Here is an 11,450-nt window from a genome sequence, read left to right as displayed (position 1 = left end):
AGCGGCGTGACGCCGGAAGTGACGCGTCCCACATATTTCCGCTTTCTTTTTTCTGGAGGAACGGTTGGCTGCTGGGCTGGGGGGCGCGGTGGATATTGACCTTTGCCCCGGCCTCGTGTAGGTGGTGAATTAACGCGCGGGGTGGGGTGGTGGGGGTCACCCCAATTTCTTATTGGGGGTAGCTCGAGGGTGTTCGTCGGTAGAGTGGGAGACTGTTAACCCCTTTGGCCAATTGGCGGGAATTGGATAGCTCACCAACCCTACTCATCCGCGCCCCTCCCCGGGCAGGGAGCGGAGGTTTTGAGCCTTCCCCCTTGATAAGAAAAAAATGAGACTCCCTCTGGGCAAGACTGGGGAGAGCCCCCCACCCCGCCTATATTGGAAGCAGAGTGAGCCCCCATTGCCCGGAAGCGATGGAGGATTCCAGCTGGCCGGAGGAAGAGGTGCCTTCCTTCCGCTGGAAGTAGCCCTCTCCCACTGACCGGCGGTCCCTTTCTTGCCGCAGCGTGGGTGCACAGCACATCTCCCCGCGGCCGGCTTCCTCCCCCCAGAACCTCTTTCCGGCCCGCGAGCTTCTGCGAGATGTTACTGTTCCTGTTGCTGCTGCCCCTGTGCTGGGCCGTGGAGGTCAAGAGGCCCCGGGGCGTCTCCCTCACCAGTGAGTCCGCCACTGGAGGTGGCTGGAGGTGGGGGTAGGGTGTGGGAGGGGCCGACTTGGCCCCTGGGATAGACACTTTGAGCCTTCTGCCTCAGTTTCCTGGCCTCTGGGTAGGGAAGGTGGCAATACTCAGCGGCTGAGAGGGCCTCTTCGTGCCTTGGGCTGATGAGCCCCGTACCTCCTCCATCCCAGACCATCACTTCTATGACGAGTCCAAGCCTTTCACTTGCCTGGACGGCTCTGCCACCATCCCTTTTGATCAGGTCAATGATGATTACTGTGACTGCAAGGATGGCTCAGATGAGCCAGGTGAGTCTTTTCTCTGTTCATTCATTCATTCATTCATTCGAGGTTTTCTGAGTGTCTGGGATATGCCAGCCCCCCTGCGGTGCGGTAGTGACCAAGACAGACAGATCCCCTCCTGCCCTCCCATGGCTCCCTGCTGAGTGGGGGAAAGCAGGCATAGAAATGAGTGGTTTGGTGAGGAGGGTCATAGCTGCTGGGGGAGCCCAGAGAGCCCCTCCATTCCCACCCCTCGCCCAGCCTGGGGGGTCGGGAAGTCTCCACTGAACCCTGAAGTGTGCTGAAAGTGGAGGTGCCAGCAGGTGCAAATACCTAGAGACGGGAGAGAAGGTGGGACTGAAGGGCAGACAAAGACAGAAGTGGAGGCAAGGGATAGAGCAGTGGGCTGGGCCTCGTTCTGAGGGCCTTGGTGAGAGGCAGAGGAGAACATGGGAGAGTTTGATTTCAGTCCCCGAGGCCCTTCCTTCCCTTTCTGTGCATCGGTGGTCCTCACGTGCCGTGTGTGTGCACGTGTGTCCGGGGGATCTGTCTGTGGATGGATGTGATGAGTTAGCCCTGAGGTCACCTGGAAAACGACCTTCCTCCCACAGGTACAGCCGCCTGTCCTAACGGCAGCTTCCACTGCAGCAACACTGGCTACAAAGCCCTGTACATCTCCTCCCGATGGGTCAACGATGGAGTTTGTGGTGAGTGAGATCACACCAGGGTTGGGGAAATTGGTGGTGGCGGGGGAGTAGGGAGGAGCCACGGCCGGGTCTGACCCCATGCCTGCTTCTGCTCTCAGACTGCTGTGACGGGACCGATGAATACAACAGCGGGATCGTCTGTGAGAACACCTGCAAGTATGTGGCTGGCAGCTGCTGCCCTCCCCCGCCCCCCCCTCCCCTCCCCAGGGTTCTAGCCTCACCCCATCCAGTGAACCAAGCCCCTCTCTTTTCTGCTTTGGTCCATCAAGTGCTCACTCTGCCATGGCCTTGTCAATGAACCCCACGTCACCACTTCATCCCCGGCCCAGAAGCGGGCACAGTTGTTTCCCAGTTCAGCAGATGAGAAAAGTCAAGCTCAGGATAAAAAGTGACTTCCCCAAGGTTCCCACATCTAGGTCAGATCAGAGCCGGGACTTGAACCCAGGCCGGTCTGACTTGAGATTCCCATCTCTGAATCACTCCGCTCTCGTGGCAGACCCTGAAAACTGAAATGCCCTGAGTGTGGCTGAGTGTGAGGCAGTAGAGAGTGGTGGGCATTGTGGCATCTAAAGGAAACACTTGCCCCTTGACTTTGGTCAGTTGAAGGCAGGCAGCCAAGCTAGATTCGTTTTTCAGAGAAGCTGAAAATCCCGATACTTTCGTAAATTTGCCTTATGGAAGATCTTTTAGGTACAGGGTGGGTCAGGGGCAACCCAGTTACCCATCAGATGGCCTTCTCCTCCAGGAGTCTGATTTCTGTGCTTTTCTTTCTCTTTTGGGGGCCAACCTCTGTCCCCACCCCTGAGTGTTCCCTAGCCAGGTCCTTACAGTGAGCAAACTCTGACCGCTATCCCTCCGCTCGGGGACAGGGATGAAGAGCTCTGAGCCTGGGGAAGAGGGAGAAGGAGGGTTTGCTCTTTATGTTTTCCCCCGTGGGGCGGGCTGCAGGTGGGTTGAGCCCTTTTGGAAGAGGCCAAGCTGGTGAGCCCTAAGGGCCTCCCTGGGGGTGCTCCTGTGTTCCCTCCACCCCAGAGAAAAGGGCCGGAAGGAGAGAGAGACACTGCAGCAGATGGCAGAGGTCACGAGAGAGGGGTTCCGCCTGAAGAAGATCCTTATTGAGGACTGGAAGAAGGCTCGGGAGGAGAAGCAGGTGAGAGATCCTGTGGGGACCGCCCAGAACATTCTGGGCCCTGAGGCCTAGAGTCTGGGGCTGGTGAGGCTGGGTGGGATTGACACCCGCCCCTGACTAATGGAGTCCCAGGGCCAGTTACCGTCTATGTGTGCCTTGGTTTACCCATTTGTCTGCTGGCTGTTCAGTCGTTAGTTAAGCCATTATCAGGTGGTGGTCAGCATGGGTGTTGTGCAGAACCTTGAGGGGCTGAAGTGGGCTCAGAGGAGCTCTCCTCCTGCATCTCAGAATAGGAGGGGCGCCTAGCTGCATCCTAGTTCTGTGGTGCCCTCATCTGGAGGATGAGGCCAGTAACCATGCGACCTCCCTGTTCGAGGGGAGGACTCAAGACGTTGTCGCAGCAGCCTGGGTAGTTCTATAGGGCAAGTGCTGCAAGGGCTGGAAGAAATCGTGTGCCCAGGCCACCCCCTGGGCTGCCGGATGGGTCAGAGTCCTCAGCCCTGTCCTTGGACTTCTGCCAGGCTCTTCGCAGAAGGACTTCAGCTCTGTTTTTCTGCCCAGGGAAGGTTCCGGGTCTTTTTCCCCTCTATGCCCTGGCTGGTCAGGCCCTTCCTGAGGTTGGGGGTTGGGGGGAAAGCAGTGATGTCCTCTCTGGGTTCAGAGGATAGTGGGGAAGCCATGCAATGAGGTTGGCTTTGAGTGACTTTTGCCCTCAGGGGGGCGGTAGGAGGATCCTGGGAACAGCCCAGGCTGAGGTGTGGGGCAGGGCATTAGGACGAAAATGATCCCATGGCGCGGCTTAGGCTAAGACCCTTCAGCTTGGGGCCCCACAGCACACTCGTTTCTTCTCGAAATATCCACAGAGGCCCTGGATGTGCTGCGGTGTAGTGGGCAGAGACTGGAAACAGACCTGGAGCTGCCTCAGGGGCCCACTGTGCCCTGAGAGGGACAGATACCAAAGTGACACTCAGAACCACTGGAAAAGGGGACATTTGGGTTGGGGCTGTGAGGCCTAGAGGAGACTTGTGCCTGGTCTCCCTCCTCCTCCCGCCTGTTGTGGAGGCAGGAAACAGGGACGGCTTCTGGAGGAGAAGGCCTCTATCTAAACTGAAATCTGTGGGATAATTCAGAGTCAGCCATGCAGAGTGTTCTAGGCAGAGGGAAAGCATGTGTGAAGAACGGGAGGCAGGGGGCCTGTGGGGGATCTAAATGCTGTCAGGGGAGTTGGACCCTGTGGGGTAAGAAAGCATTGGGGCAGTTGCGGCTAGAGCGGTGGGCCTGGTTTGGCAGGCCCTCAGGGGCTGCCTCAAGGTGTTCAGGGTTCTCTGCGGGGAGCTCGGGGGAACCACAGGAAGGGAACCTTCGGGAAGGTCACCGGTGGCCGCCCTGTGGAGTGGAGGCAGGGAGGTAGCACTCGGGAAGAAGGCAGAACAGGAGACATGGCATCTTGCCTTTTGCCTACCCAGGAAAAGCTCGCTGAGCTACAGGCTGGAAAGAAGTCCCTGGAGGACCAGGTGGAGATGCTGCGCCTGGTGAAGGAGGAGGCCGAGAAGCCAGAGAAGGAGGCCAAAGACCAGCATCAGAAGCGGTGGGAAGGTATGTCCCGGGCTGGCCAGGGCTGGCCCTTGTCTCTGGCTGGGAAGTGCCTGGGCCCGGGAGCGCCGCTCATTACCTGTTGGCTCGTGTGTCTGCTGACTGTCGATCATGGTGCCTCGGTCCCTCACGCACTCTGTTGGCCTCACCTGTGCGTCGGTCATTGCATTTGAAAGTCATTCGTAGGAATAATCTGCTCCCTAGCAGAAGGGATTTTTTTTCCCAAGAGGAGATGTTCTTCTTTCTGCCAGCCACATGGAAACACTGCCATTGGGGGACCTCCTGAATTTAAAGCAAAGGCCGGAGGCCCCTCCAACCTGTCAGGCAGCGTGAACTGAGGTGGGAGCACAGGCTGGGGATTTCTGGCCCAGCCTCTCCTTGAGGGGACAACCCTGGGGTGAGGTCACAGCTTAGTTATGGGACGGGGAGCGGCTTGATTTCCTCTCCCTTGCCTCACAAATTCTCATCAGCACAGATCTCCGGATTTGCTGGGAACTTCTATGTTCTTTAATCTTCCTGAATGGCTTATTTCCCTGGCAATTGATGTCACTTCAGTCAGTTGAAGATGGTTTTTTATACTTTGTCCAGCATTTTCTTTTTTTTTTTTTTTTAAAGATTTTATTTATTTATTTGACAGACAGAAATCACAAGTAGACGGAGAGGCAGGCAGAGAGAGAGAGAGGAAAGCAGGCTCCCAGCTGAGCAGAGAGCCCGATGCGGGCCTCAATCCCAGGACCCTGAGATCATGACCTGAGCCGAAGGCAGCGGCTTAACCCACTGAGCCACCCAGGCGCCCTGTCCAGCATTTTCTTGATTTTGGCAGGTTGTGCTGCCATTCTGGTAAATTGTGAGCCTTGGGCCTCGTCCTCAGTCTCTCCAGTGGGGGTCACCCTGTGGAAGCAGGCCAGATGGGAGAGGTGGGCCAGAAACCCCCTTCAGACTAGTTAGAGGACCAGGCATTGCAGGAAGAGATTTGGAAGTGTGGCCGTGGCTGCTCCCCGGGCTGGTAACCAGGAGCTGGGCAGCCCGTCGCTGAGTCCACACTGCTGATCTCTATCTCCCTCGGCACCTGCTGCATTCTTTGTCCTTTCCTCTCTCTTCCTTGGTTCCTCACAATCAGTGATGCAGCAGTTCATCCAGTGTTCATGGGGTACCTGCTGCGCGCCAGGCACACCCCACGTGCCAGTAGTTTAGCACTGAACGAGATGGAGCTAGCCCCTGCCTGCCAAGAAGAGTGAGCCAGGCAGAGGGCACAGGTGCAAAGGCCCTGAGGCAGCCTCATGTCTGGTTTTTAAGGGACAGCAAGGAGGCCATGTGGCAGGAGGGAGGGAGGGAGGGGAGAGAATCAGGGTGGGTGGGGAGAGACCAGGGCGGGGCCTTGGGGACTGTGGGGAGGACTTGGGCTTTTACCCCAAGTGTGGTGGGAGCCATGGCCCAGGGGCAAGTGAGCAAGGGGGCCTCTGGGCCAGAGCCCCAGTGGCATCTGCAGCCTCCCCTTCTTCCCTCAGCAGAGGCTATTTCTGCCTCCAGACCCTGACTCCCACCCCCGCTGCTCTTGGGAGACCCTGAACTTTGTTATGTCCCCTCTTTCCTGGGCCCTGTCCAGCAGGTACCTCCCCTCTGCTGAGAAGCACACTCAGGCCCCGCCACTCAGACAGCTGTCCCCAGCCTCTGCCTTCCTGCCCAGCGCTGGGAAGTCGGGGAGTCTCCTCTCTCTGTTCATCCCAGTGGAAGCTGACTTCCTAACCCATCCTGTGTCTCTGCACCTGGCCCTGCCCTTCGCCAGCCAAGTGACCGTGGGCAGGTCCCTTCAGCCAGCCAGCCTCACACCCTCGTCTGGGAGAGGGACAGTTGCCAGCCTGGTCTGCTGGGGCGTGGCGGGCCCTCTGGGGATGAGGCACAGGGGGGCCAAAGGGAACCCCGCTGGGCCCGTTGTAGACGGCTGAGCAGAGGCCCGGAGTGGGCTCCATCCCTGGAGCGGCATGGTGGCCGCTTTCCTGTCCAGCTCATCTGGTGGGGGTCAGGCCAGCAGAGGGGGCACCGTCCACCCAGGTGGAGGTCCATCTGTGGCCCTGTGGCAACTGGCTACAGCCCAGTTCCCTTGCATTCCTGGGACACTCCTGGGACCCCCCAGGAAGCCTTCCTGTCTTGGCCACACCCCGCCCCAGTCTCTGTCTTGACCTTCAGTGTTCAAGAGCGGGCCTGGGGCGCACGGGCTGCTGCTCCTGGGGGCTCTCAGACATGGCCGATGCGTGATCGCCCTCCCAGGCTTGCACAGTCTAGCCCCTGCTTATTCAAACCCAAGGTCCCAGGGTGCCTTCAAGCCCCACCCCCCCTTGTCTGCAAATCCTCCCCAACTCCCCACTTTGGAGTCTCCCCGCTATTGGCACTTCTTGCCTCTTCCTTGGCCTGACTCGGCACCAGTGCGGGGCCAGGCGTACAGTGGGACACGTGGCGTGTTGGGGCGGGGCAGGCCTTGGGGCCGTGGGTGACAGAGCTGGCCCCTCCACAGAGCAGCAGGCTGCCTCCAGGGCGCAGCGGGAACGGGAGCTGGCGGCCAGCGCCTTCCAGGAGCTCGATGACGATCTGGATGGGGCGTGAGTCTGTCTCTCCTGCCCTGGGCCTGGGGTCCCTCCCCATCTCCTGCACCTGAGCCCCCCCGCCCCACCCCCGGCGCAGGTCTCTAGTGAGTTCCAAACCATAGCTGATTCCGCCCTTGTTACTCAAGTATAAAGCAGATGCAGAAAAACGCTGAGGGTAGATGAAGGACCCTCCCCACCCCACCCAAGGAGCCAGGTCAGGTAGCTGGGGGGTCCTATTACTTTTCCCAAGCACGTTCTGTGGCCTGGGTCACTTTGACAAAAGCCAGACCCCTTCTAATCCCACTGTGCCCCTGAACTTGCTGGGTGACCCAGGCTAACGGCTGAGTGAAGGGGGGCTGTCGGGAACAGGGAGTCTCTGTCTCTCCTTTGAGCCCCTTGAAGGCTGCAGAGTTCTCAGGCCAGGGCAGGAGACGGGGCTGGGCCCCCCTCCGACCCCAACCCCAGAGCTCACTACCTCCCAACTTCTGCACCCACCCCCCCAACTTTGAGGTCCTAAAATAAGTTCTAGGGGAAGGGCCCTGACAAGAGGGGAAGCAGGTAGCAGTGCCTGGAGCCGGTGGGCCTCACCGCTCTGCCGGCCTCTCCGTGCACGCCTGCAGGGTCTCGGTCACCGAGCTGCAGACCCACCCGGAGCTGGACACCGACGGTGACGGGACACTCTCAGAAGGGGAGGCTCAGGTACCCCATCCTTCTCCCTGCCCTGGGACTTGTAGAGGTCTCGTCCCGGGGTGACCTCAGGGCCAGGGGGGTGGGGGGCCAGGCTGGCCTAGGGCTGCTCCCAGGGCTGCCGGGGTGCCTGGCATGGCCAGTGCTGCTTGGCCTTGCCTGGGGTGGGGGGCAGGAGGCTGGAAGCCCAGCTCTACTCCCTGCCCTTTGGGACCGGTTAGGAACACGCCAGATTCCCCACCCACCTGGCCCCACGTGCCCCCATTCTGCCCTCCTCCCGTGCAGGCCTTGGCTGTCTGTCCTGACTGGGGCTGGATCCCTGCTGGTGGCTCCTTCCCTGTCCCTCCCTGGCCTCTGCCTCTTCCCGGGGGCCCAGTGACCTCTGCTGCTGGTGCTCTGGAGCTCCCTCTCCCTTTCTGTCTCTGTTTCTTTCCCCCCCACCCCACATGTTCCTCTCCTCTGGGGCCGCCCTCTCTCCCATGGGCCTGTGCTGCCCCCTTCGGGCTGCTCGGCCTCAGTGCCCAGGCCTAGCCCTGGGTGGTCAGAGCACAGCGGTGCCTGGCACCGTAGCCTGAGGCCCCCACTCGAGAGTGCCTGGGGCACAGGGGCACACGTGGAGGCCCCTGACGCTGCCCCCACCACGCACACAGGCCCTGCTGGGTGGAGACCTGCAAACTGACGCTTCTGCCTTCTACGACCGCGTCTGGGCTGCCATCAGGGACAAGTACAGGTCTGAGGTCAGTGGGGGTAGGGGAGGAGATGCAGTACCCCCTCCGGCCCCCCCCCTCAAATGCCTCACAAAGGAACTGCCTCTGCTTCTGGCACAGGGCCACCCTGGCCAGCTGGGTCATCCAGGCTCCCTCCGTGGAGGGCCCCCCCATCAGCAGTCTCTCCCTCGCCTCCAGGCCCCTAGGAAGGGGCGGAGACACGGAGGCTGCCCATGGGGTGATGGTGTGAGCTTGGACTTGAGCCGAGAGGCGGGCAGACCACTGAGCCCGTAGCACCCATTACCCGCACACCCAGCAGGTGCTCCCCACCAGCCCCCCGCCTGCACCTTCTGAGCCTGACCTGACAGAGCCCAAGGAGGAGCAGCCCCCAGTGCCCTCGCCGCCCGTGGAAGAGGAAGAGGAGGATGAGGACGAAGAGGAGACGGAAGAGGAGGAGGAGGAGGAAGAGGAGGAGGAAGATTCCCAGGTGCAGGGGGAGCAGCCCCAGGTGTGTGTTTGGGGGAGAAGGGGGTGACGGGGTGGGGGCTGGGTTGCCGGCTGACTCTGCCCCTTCCCCAGGAGGCCCCACCCCCACTGGTTCCCCCGCAGCCTGCTGCCAGCCCCACGGAAGAGGACAAAATGCCCCCCTACGATGAGCAGACTCAGGCCTTCATTGATGGTGAGGGCCAGGCGGGGGAGGGAGGGGACCCGGGCCCGATTTCATGCTTCTGGTGATCCGCACCTGCGGGGACCGTGGGCCTCACTGGCTTCCCAAGATGGGCTTGCACTGGCCCTGAGCAAGCCTAGGGAGGGGCATCTGGGGCCTGGAGAAGCCATCCTTGCCCCGATGGGCCCCAGGGGCCCTCCCACCTCCTCCGGCTGCTGCTTGTTTGTGCCTCCCCGGCAGGAGGGCTGGGAGCCAGCGAGGTCCCAGGAGTCCTGGCCCTCCTTCCGCAGGAGTGGAGAGCCTGTGCTACGGGGCGGGGTCTGCCCTGAGGCTGTGGAGGCCTGGGCCGTGGGGTGGGTGGCCTAGCAGGCCTGGGAGCTGGGGATGTAAGTGTGTCCTAAGCACCCCCTCCCTCTTCTTCCGGGATGGGAGCGGTTGGGGCCCCTCAGTCCTCTTCCCACACTGCCCACCCCCTCCAGCCGCCCAGGAGGCCCGCAGCAAGTTTGAGGAGGCTGAGCGGTCCTTGAGGGACATGGAGGAGTCCATCAGGTAAGGGGGTAGGGGCTGGCCCGGGCAAGGCCATGTCTCCACCTGCCAGGCAGCCTCCCCCTGCTGAGCTCCCCAGAGGAGGTGGTAATGGGGAGTTGCCCCGGCTACGTGTGCTAAGACAGGGGTGGCTCCCCTGGGGAGGGTCCCCAGACGGTGGGGAGCCTGAGCCCAGCCCCCGAGTGGCCCTCCACTGCTGGAGTGGGACAACACAGTGGGCCTCCCTGTGTTGTCCTGAATGACCCTGCCCCTTAGTGGCTTGGCCTCCCCTTCCAGGAACTTGGAGCAGGAGATTTCCTTCGACTTCGGCCCTAACGGAGAGTTTGCCTACCTGTACAGCCAGTGCTACGAGCTCACCACCAACGAGTGCGCCCCCAACTGGCCAGCGGGGCGGGTGGAGAGTGGACATGGGGCCCTGCGCCAGCCTGAGCGAGGAAGGGGGAGGAGGGGGTGGGCTCAAGGGCGGTGGGCGGAGTTTGAGGTGCCCCTGTGCCCTGGGTGTTGGCGCATGGAGGAGGTTAGGGTCCTGTGTCCCCGCCCACCATCCCTGTCCTGTGACAGGTATGTCTACCGGCTCTGTCCCTTCAAGCTCGTCTCTCAGAAACCCAAGCTCGGCGGCTCCCCCACCAGCCTCGGGTGAGTGGGGTGAGGGCGTCGAATGGATCCCCTCCCCCAGCACCCCTGCCCTGGCCAGCGCCCCCCGCCCCTCACCACCCCCGCTCCTCACCACCCCCGCTCTCCCACAGCACCTGGGGCTCGTGGGCTGGCCCTGACCACGACAAGTTCAGCGCCATGAAGTACGAGCAGGGAACGGGCTGCTGGCAGGGCCCCAACCGCTCCACCACCGTGAGTGCCGGGGGCCTGGGGGTTGTGGGGGGCGGGTGTTGGGGGGCCAGGCCCACCTGAGCCCTTACCTGCCCATCCCAGGTGCGCCTGCTGTGTGGAAAGGAGACCGTGGTGACCAGCACCACGGAGCCCAGCCGCTGCGAGTACCTCATGGAGCTGATGACGCCTGCGGCCTGCGCGGAGCCGCCGCCCGACCCGCCTGCCGATGGTGACCACGACGAGCTCTAGCCACCCCCAGGCGCTGAGGTGGGCAGGAAGCTGTGGTGCTGCCACCGCCTGGGGTTGCGCTGGTTTCTGAGCAAAACTTCTCTCCCCGCCTCCGTCTCCATCTCTCTCACATGGTCTTTCTCTGGCCTCAGAACCTCAAGGCACGGAAATACCCTCAGCGGTGTCACCCACCCACCCCGCTGTCTGTGGACCAAGGCCCCCGCTCCGGTCCCCTCACCCACCCAGCGGGGGTCGGAACCGAGTGGAGCTCCGGGCCCTGCTCTCTGCCCTGCTCTCAGGGGGGCCAGGCGGGGCCCAGCCACGCTCCCAGGCCCCAGCGGCCTCCAAAGGTGGAATAAAGCAGTTTGCCCACTCTGGGCACCCCAAGCCCACCCCTGCCCAGGGTGTCTGCCTCCCTTCCTGGTGGGGATGAGTGACTGGACCTGTGACCTCAAAACAATAAACACGATCCCCCCACCCAACCGGCCTATGTCTGCCTTTCTTTGCTCAGGTGTAAAGGGGCCAGGGATGGGAGGAGGGAAGAACTGGGGAGAAGTGACTCCGGGGCTGGTGCCACAGCTGGGGTCTCATCAGAGCCTGATCGACATCTGAGCTGCTCCCTGCGCCATGGAGCAAAGCCCAGCACCACAGGGCAGACGGATCCCAGGCCACTGACCTCTGGGTTCTTGCCTGCACCCATTTCCCACCCACCCCGAGTCCCAGGTGTGTCCTCGGGGAGCCCCGGGGCTCCACGTGACAGCCGGGCCCAGCAGCCTAGGTGGCTAGTGTGGCGACCGCACAGCCCCAGCCGAGGAGAGCTGCAGTGCTCCCCACCCGCC

At 61.8% G+C, this 11,450-nt stretch overlaps 1 protein-coding gene across 8 annotated transcripts; it reads left to right on the top strand.

The window, feature by feature from the left end:
• The first annotated feature begins 9 nt into the window (after nucleotides 1–9).
• On the top strand, nucleotides 10–11,093 carry PRKCSH (PRKCSH beta subunit of glucosidase II). 8 transcript variants are annotated; one of them, XM_082730733.1, is made up of 18 exons: nucleotides 10–117; nucleotides 506–658; nucleotides 851–967; nucleotides 1,552–1,647; nucleotides 1,746–1,803; nucleotides 2,680–2,797; nucleotides 4,243–4,372; nucleotides 6,882–6,966; nucleotides 7,572–7,650; nucleotides 8,289–8,375; nucleotides 8,665–8,832; nucleotides 8,925–9,024; nucleotides 9,492–9,561; nucleotides 9,835–9,924; nucleotides 10,120–10,194; nucleotides 10,305–10,404; nucleotides 10,486–10,650; nucleotides 10,764–11,093. In XM_082730733.1, the coding sequence occupies exons 2-17, from the start codon at nucleotides 583–585 to the stop codon at nucleotides 10,630–10,632; spliced, it is 1,596 nt and encodes a 531-aa protein (XP_082586859.1). In that variant the 5' UTR covers nucleotides 10–117; nucleotides 506–582; the 3' UTR covers nucleotides 10,633–10,650; nucleotides 10,764–11,093. The 8 variants fall into 8 exon arrangements, with proteins under 8 accessions (XP_082586859.1, XP_082586857.1, XP_082586858.1 ...); XM_082730731.1 differs by having other exon boundaries at nucleotides 8,665–8,853; XM_082730732.1 differs by having other exon boundaries at nucleotides 8,662–8,832.
• Nucleotides 11,094–11,450: the final 357 nt, after the last annotated feature.

The sequence above is a fragment of the Mustela nivalis genome (assembly GCF_964662115.1).
Source record: "Mustela nivalis genome assembly, chromosome: 1".
Taxonomy (NCBI): domain Eukaryota; kingdom Metazoa; phylum Chordata; class Mammalia; order Carnivora; family Mustelidae; genus Mustela; species Mustela nivalis.
Note: the sequence above shows the minus strand (reverse complement) of the source record. Positions and strands in the feature narration are given on the sequence as shown.